Here is an 8,287-nt window from a genome sequence, read left to right as displayed (position 1 = left end):
CTCACTTATTAAAATACGTGATGGAAAAGCTTTCAAACATGTAATCGAACTGTAAAAAACATCAAAAAGGTCGCTATAAATATGATAGAAGATTCGTTACGTATTATCTACATATACAATTACAAGATGGGGGAATAGTGCCAGACAGCTGCCTGGCACTCCCCCATTGGACCAACCTTTTTTTAATTTTATTTTATTTCCAGTTTAAAATTACGCTTTCGTCCTTCGTTTTAAAATACGTTTTTGCCCCCAGTTCAAAATAAAATTATAATTTCGCCCCTAGCTTAAAATTACGCTTTTGCCCTCGGTTCAAAAACTCATTTTTAATTTTGTTCTAAGTTTAAATTTACGGTTTTGCCCTTAGTTTAAAATTACGGTTTTGCCCCCAGTTCAAAATAAAATTTTGGTTTTCCCTCTACCTTAAAATTACGATTCTGCACTCAGCTCAAAATTACGTTTTTGCCCACAGTTCAAAATAAAATTATGATCCCCCCCCCCCCCAAGCTCAAAATTATGATTTTGCTCTCAGTTTAGAATTATGATTTTAGCTCAAAATATATTTACGATTTTGCCTTCTATACAGACATACATGTTATGAGAGAGAAATATTCGGTTTATTGCCCCGCAACGCGGGCGGGGCAAAAACTAGTTAAAGTACGTATTGTTAGTAACATCACGGGTTTGAAGCCTAGCGGTATGAAGGTATGAAGAAATTAAAAGGTGTCACTCCTCATAAGGTTGAAGGTTCAAGTTCCATTGTGGACAAAAATGTAGATATAAGGGTATGATTGGAAGGTGTTCGTCTATAAAACGCGGTTGTCTTGTACGCGTCATTTTTACCAACAATATTAATCGCTACGAGTCATTTTCTGTAGATGAGAATTATAGTCTATAAAACGCGGTTGTCTTGTACGCGGTGTTCGTCGATCTGTGATGTGAACAGTGGCGGAGCTTGACCAAAAGTTTCGAGGGGGCGTAAAGTCATGGGACCCAAAATTTTTTTTTCCTATCGTTATGTTTCAGGTCGGGCCGGCTATTCGATTCAAGTCGGGTTAAATAATAATAGTTCCAAATAAAACTAAAAAAAATCATTCATTCAAAGGACCCATTATATAAAAAAAAAACTAAATATTGTTTAACAGACAAAAGACCAATATGTTTATAATGGTACAAGATAAATGAAACCTGAACGAAGAATTACAACTCAACCAACGACCTTTAAGATTTAAAGTGATAACAAACTTTACTTTGATTTATATATTATATACATATTTAGGCAAAATAATTGAAGGAGCGTTCCTATATAATTTTTAAATTTTCGGACGAAAAATTGGAAATTATACACTTATATTACGTATTATGTCATTACGTAACAGACTCTTTAATATTAATATTCATTGGTCATGCCTTTTTTGCTATTCCAAAAGGGGTAGCGACATAGTTTGTTGCCAGTTTATCATCGAAATAGATGTAAATAAGACGTTTATGATAATACACTAGAATCAAGCATATCGTCAGTACTAAGATATTTGCTATATTTTCATCAAAGGCAAGATATAATAATGGTTGTGTATAATGTGTATATAATAGCGGTTTTATGCTTATATATTTTTTCTTCATTAGGTACACAGGTAGCATCTGCGTAAGTTATAACCTTCGATCAGTTCTCTTTTTTGCTTTTTAGTTCAAAATAATTTAAAATACAAATTTTATACATAAGTTCTATAATAATTAAAAAGTGAAAAGCTTTCTATATATAGTAGCTAGTTGTTTAATTGATTGTATAGGTCTTTAAACGATCAAAGGACCACAAGTGCCGTTTGGCTACTTCCCCTAATCATGCCATCTTCAATTATTTTTCTCCAAATTAAAGCACTTGTACAGCTTCTTTAATAATTTAATAGATATCTTCATTTTCCAAATTCAGTGTTCTTCTCTAACTTAAACTATTGCTTATTACATATATCTTTTTTATTAAAAATATTAAGGTAGGTATCCAAACATTAGAATAACTGTTACATATAGCAAAACGATGACGATGCGTCGTACAAGAATTTATAAAAAAATAATCAATTTTTAAAAAAACCAAATGTTATGAAATGTTATCATTTAAAACAGAGATGATTGCAAACTAATGGGAGGTAGACGAGCAACAAGTTAATAAATGTATTATTTATTTATCTGTCAACTGAGAGAACTTTCTTAATAGGCACAAAGTATTTTAAAAGAAAATCTTCTGAGAATAGATTTGTTAAATTAAAGTAGTTATTAATTTTGAAAACAAAAACAAAAAGTAAATTGGAATTGAGATTTTAACAATCAAGATAAAGCTTGGGGTAAATAATTTAAAAGCATTTGATTAGACATACAAAAGTGGAGTATATTAAGTGAAAAAAGCTTGAGAGGGAGTGTGTTAAAAAGTAAAAGATGCAAAGAACTAATTTTTTTTTTTAATTTGATAATTTTAGAGAGCGAACACAAATAAAAAAGATTTAAGGGGATGTTTAGTATCACTTTTAGAAGAAAACCTTCCATGTTTTGTAACTTAAAAGACAAAGAAGCTAGCATTTTGATGGATGGATGTTGTGCATTCTTGTTTATTATTAGAAACTGATGTTTCAAAATGCAAGATATAAGCATTTGTTATGTTTACAATAGTTTTTATGTTATCTACGTTTTGAGTAGTTTTTACATACTCTTTATAATTTGAACCATACATCCGAACAAGAAGGGGATTGCAAACTCGAAGACAAGAGATTTTCAGATCATGATGATACGACAACTTGGAACTTGTGCATAGATCGAAATCGCCTTGACATACCTAGAATATAAACTTTTTGTTTTTTTTAACGGTCAATTTCTTTAATCTCTGTCGTCTGTAGGATTTGAATCCAAGACATTCCCCTTCCCAACGTAAGTGTTTTAAAGCTTTGCCTTTTGTACCATCATCCTATTGGTAAATATGAACTTTCTCCTTTACCTTTTTAGGATATCTTGTGACATCATCTCAACTACTAAGATCTCCTCACATGAATGCAAGGCACAAACCCCTTGGTTCTCCCTCAATAGACCTCCCTCTTAAAAGGAGAGATATGGACAAAAGTAGAGAGAAGAAGAAGATTTGATCTAGTGTTATTTTATATCTCCATGTACTTAACATATTCATACAAGTCATTATTTCATATGGCTTTCTCAAATTCAACTCACACTTGGCCGAAGAATCGTTAAAACCTTCAATTGAAGTTAATTACATACCCTAAAACAAGGACCAACTTGGTCATTATAGTAGGTTCCTTATAGGCTTTACATGGTTGCAAAAGTCGCTAGATGCCCACTAGTCGGATTTGAGAGTACTCGGCCTAGGCGGAGAATACTCGGAGAGTAATTGGCCTAGACAAACAATACTCGGATCCCCGTAACCTACCTTGAAGCGCGTACTCGGAGCCTAGGCGAGACTTTTGCAACCATCGGCTTTAGCTTGAATCCCCTCTAGCCATATTGTTATTGTATTTAACACATTAGACCATGGGTCATCCTATCAAACCCGGCAAACCGGCCTGTTGACAACGTGTGATACATGTTTACGAGCAATGTCTGATATATGTTGGCTAAGAGAAGCCTATCGTCGTGTCCAATCAAGAACTACAACTAAAAAACGTTAGAATCTACATTCCCTAAGGTTTATTTTTTAAAAGGAATCATGTGTAAATCATGTCTAATTCTTTTAAGTTACCCATATGTAGTTAAAAAAAAGTAAAATGCACGGATAGTCCCTGTGGTTTGGTGAAATTTCACCTTTAGTCCCCAACTTTTCAGAATTACACTCTTAATCCCTGTGGTTTGACAAGATGTTACTCGGATAGTCCCTAAAGCAGATGAAGGTTATTCGATAGTCCCTGTGGTTTACAAGTTGTTACTTGGATAGTCCCTGTGGTTTACAAGTTGTTACTTGGATAGTCCCTGTGGTTTGACAAGTTGTTACTCAGATAGTCCTTATCATTTCACACCCACTTAACCAGAAAAACTAACATCCATCCGCTTTGGGGACTATCCGAGTAACAACTTGTCAAACCACAGGGACTAAGAGTGTAATTTTGAAAAGTTGGGGACTAAAGGTGAAATTTCACCAAACCATAGGGACTATCCGTGCAGTTTACTCTTAAAAAAACTAGTTTAGATTCTTTATTATCTATTGTGCGCTTTCAAATTTAATATTTTTAGGTTATTTTAACTCAACATCAATCATTTGAACTAATATGAAATAATGAGACCTAAATATTGTTTTACAAAAGAAATAATAGGCTAATAAACTAGTAATTATTAGAATTTGTGACACTTGAATTATTTTATTTATCATAAACATAAAAATATGCCCTGGATCCTATATGATTTACTCACCAAATACAGTGCCGTCTCCGAGAAATCTCAAAACGTTTTGGGCCTGGAGCCACTAAAAATAAATCGGGCCCATATAATTTAAACACAATAATCATATATTAAAAAAACTATAATATGACACTAATTATTAAAACAATCATCAAAATAAAAGTATTGTACCAAAATGATCTAAATTTACCTACTTAAGCGAATCGTGCGGCTCTCCTAGCATTTCTGGAAGCAAAGCTTTCGATCAAGTCTTCGAAATCCATAGTCTCTAGTATGTCGTTTTCAATAGATATCATTGCTAAGCCATTGAGTGAACACATAATAAGAATATTAAATCAAATTTACACTATGTGACTTCATATTCATTCATTAATTAATTTGACAAATAAGAATATTAAATCAAATTTATCTTACTTCTTGATAATCACAAATAAAAGTGAACACATAATAAGTCAATGTAAGGGATTCAGAATAAATGTAACCGATGCCATGAACTCCGACTCATACCGAAGATTAGAAAAAAACTGTATCTCCAAAATACACAACTGAAACAATTTAAAACGCAATGAAACCGTCGTTCGGATTCATATTCGATTTGAGATTGATGATGTGAGCTACATCATACATACAGCTTCTTAGATAAAACATTATTATTCCTATTTGATCTGCCCTACACTACATGGATATCAGTAAAATATGGGCCCGAACGTTTTTTACAATAAACAATATCGTCGTCGCTGACAATAGACAAAAATAGACAATAAATCACTTGCGTTTTTGACAATAAACAAAATCATCACTGCTGAACAAAGAACTAACCTGAACAGTGAACCGAACAGACGTCGCTAATCGCTTCGTATTCACGGATTCCCGCTCTGAACAGTGAACTTATTCACGGATTCCCTCTGCTGAACAGTGAACTGATTTCGTGGCCGCTTTGTGTGTGGCTGTGTGCGCTGCCTGTTCCTCTGCCGTCGTCGCTTCGTATAACCTATTCTGGATTCCCGCTCTAACTTCACGTCAATCACAGATATGCAGGCCGGTTGATCGATTATAATAAATTAGGTTTCCAGTTAAAGGCCCAATAACAAAAACAAAACATATAGTATATAGTTTATTTTTTAAAAACTCTGGGCCCTTAAAAATTTTGGGCCTGGGTCCATTGCCCATACCATTCACCGGGCCTGACCAAATACCACCACGTGTTTGCATATGATCCGTTAATTAGTTCATTATGCACCAAGATACAACCCTTTCTTATATATGCACATGAACCTCTTTCCACTCCTCTTTCTTATTGCATCTCTCTCTCTCTCTCTCTCTCTCTATCTCTCTCTCTCTCTTTCTCTCATAAGTAAGAAAGAAAGACTTGAAAGTACAAGCAAGAAGCAGTAGGAAAAGAGACTTTTGATTATTAAATCTAAAAGAAAAGCATGATGCACCTCAAGGAAACTGAGTTATGCCTTGGCTTGCCTGGAGGAGGGTGTGAAGCAGATACAGCTTTAAAGGTCACAGGAAAACGTGGCTACTCACAGACTGTTGATCTTATGCTTAACCTTCAAACCAATGATCAGTCTTCTTCAACTGATCTCAATGATAACAAGTTGCAGAATTCAACTAAGAACAACAAAGATCCCATCAAACCACCAGCCAAGTAAGCTGCTTTTTTCAAGTTATACAATACACACACACACACACATATATATATATATATATATATGTGTGTGTGTGTGTGTGTGTGTGTGTGTGAGCATATAAGTTTATAACTCATGTGTGGATTAAAGTTTCATGTTTACATATATATACCTTATGTTTATTTTTCTAATATAACAATTTGTTAAATTATTGATACATACATACAAGTATATGTGTGTCAATCTAAAGATTTAAATAACTTTATAAAGATTTGTTAATTTACAGACGTATAGTTTATATTTTCATACTCCCTCTGTCCCATGAAAAGTGTCTTATTTTGAATTTTCAAAATCTTTATTTGTAAACTTTGACCTTAAATAATTTTGTTTGTGTTAGATAATACTTGATGAAAGTTATATGATTTGAGTGTGTTTTACAAGTGTTTTTATCGGGTTAATTTTCATCAAGTTTTATATAACACAAAAAATATATAATTAAAGTCAAAGTTTACAAATAAAGACTTTGAAAATTCAAAATATGACACTTTTAATGGGACGGAGTTAGTAATAAATATAAATGGATAATATTGATGTGAGATTAAAAGATCTTAAGAGGAGTCTTGATGGATATATAAATTTATATATATGATATCAAGAGAACATGAATTTTCTTGTAACACATACTATATTAATATTAAGCTGAGTGTTTATGACTCTTTAATTTATTGTTGTTCTTCTTCTATTTAATTTCTTTATTATTTGGATTAATAGGGCACAGGTGGTAGGATGGCCACCCGTTCGAAACTATCGCAAGAATGTGATGGCTCAGAAGAGCAACAATGAGGAAACCGAGAAGGTGGTGGCAGCCACAGCGGGTGGAGGCAGCGTTGCGGCGTTTGTGAAGGTTTCCATGGATGGAGCACCTTATCTTCGCAAGGTGGACCTCAAATTGTATGAGAGTTATCAACAACTATCTGATGCTTTGGCCAAGATGTTTAGTTCATTCACCATGGGTACACTAATCTTTACTTCATTATTGATTGAATTAATAAAATTGCATGTTCTAGTAGTTAAAATTTAATTTAACAATTTATAGAATCTCGACCCACAATATTTTTTTTTTCAAAAACACCATATAATTTAAACTAAAACGGAAACAGCGACGATTACAAACTAATGGCAGGTAGACGGGCAACAAGCTGCGCCGTGACCTCCTTCTGAATAACAATTAAGTTTTGTATCATAAATATTAATCAAAACATATTTGGGTTATTTTAGATCTAATTTAGTGGTAAAAAAAGATCTCTTAATTTGTTAAATATTTTTCCATTTAACTCTACAAAATGGGTGTCTTAAAATTATAATTTCATGAGTTTTAACTATATGATAATTAAAGTAATTGTTGAAGTAACTTATAAGGTTATTATACATCATGTTAAGTTATCATCACCTTGTTATGATATATTTAATTAATTTTTGTTGTTGTAAACATTGCAGGAGATTATGGATCCCAAGGGATGATAGATTTCATGAATGAGAGCAAGTTGATGGATCTTCTTAACAGTTCTGAATACGTTCCAAGTTACGAGGATAAGGATGGCGATTGGATGCTCGTAGGCGACGTCCCATGGCAGTAAGTGATCTTCATCGTAATCAAAATTCGTTTAACGAATTAAACAACGATTCTCATAATCACAACTCGTCTTTTGTCCAGAATGTTTGTTGAATCTTGCAAGCGACTTCGAATCATGAAGGGATCAGACGCAATTGGACTAGGTAATTAAGCAAATCCGGATTACGTAACCATTTATTTCCAATTATTATTCAGTAGTGAAGTAATTAAAAACCCTAATCTTGGAAACATGTTAAAAACTTGATGTAATTAATCTTAATATTAATATTAATTTGCAGCACCGAGAGCGATGGCGAAATGCAAGAACAGGTGCTAAACTCATGTTTAAAGCAAACCCTAATCTTGATTCAAGTTCATGGCAAATTAAGTATGATCATCAAAGAACATGGATGGGATCAAGCATATTATGTTTTAATGTGTTTGAAATTGTTTTTTTTTTTTTTTTTCATTTTTGTTTTTTTAAGGAAAGAACTTAATTAAGTTTTATAGTATATAGAATTTGTTAAAAGGTGAATTTCGGACATTTGTAATGGATAAAAAACAATAATCTTCTACGTCTTGGTTGCCTCACGAAACTTGGAGTGTTTAATTTGTTGTTCATGTTTACAAAAGTGATTATTCATGGTGTATTAAA

The 8,287-nt window shown here is 32.9% G+C and overlaps 1 protein-coding gene across 1 annotated transcript; it reads left to right on the top strand.

Annotated features, from left to right (window-relative positions):
- Nucleotides 1-5,685: 5,685 nt before the first annotated feature.
- Nucleotides 5,686-8,287, top strand: LOC110930980 (auxin-responsive protein IAA14). The gene is made up of 5 exons (XM_022174372.2): nucleotides 5,686-6,040; nucleotides 6,792-7,033; nucleotides 7,518-7,653; nucleotides 7,735-7,796; nucleotides 7,932-8,287. Exons 1-5 carry the CDS (start codon nucleotides 5,820-5,822, stop codon nucleotides 7,967-7,969), a joined length of 699 nt encoding a protein of 232 aa, XP_022030064.1. The 5' UTR covers nucleotides 5,686-5,819; the 3' UTR covers nucleotides 7,970-8,287.

This window comes from Helianthus annuus, chromosome 3, assembly GCF_002127325.2.
Source record: "Helianthus annuus cultivar XRQ/B chromosome 3, HanXRQr2.0-SUNRISE, whole genome shotgun sequence".
Classification (NCBI taxonomy): Eukaryota; Viridiplantae; Streptophyta; class Magnoliopsida; order Asterales; family Asteraceae; genus Helianthus; species Helianthus annuus.
Note: the sequence above shows the minus strand (reverse complement) of the source record. Positions and strands in the feature narration are given on the sequence as shown.

Coding starts and splice junctions, on each gene's coding strand:
- LOC110930980 (XM_022174372.2), top strand. CDS start 5,820: ATGATGCACCTCAAGGAAACTGAGTTATGCCTTGGCTTGCCTGGAGGA. Junction 7,034..7,517: donor GTTTAGTTCATTCACCATGG/GTACACTAATCT, acceptor TAAACATTGCAG/GAGATTATGGATCCCAAGGG. Junction 7,797..7,931: donor ATCAGACGCAATTGGACTAG/GTAATTAAGCAA, acceptor ATTAATTTGCAG/CACCGAGAGCGATGGCGAAA.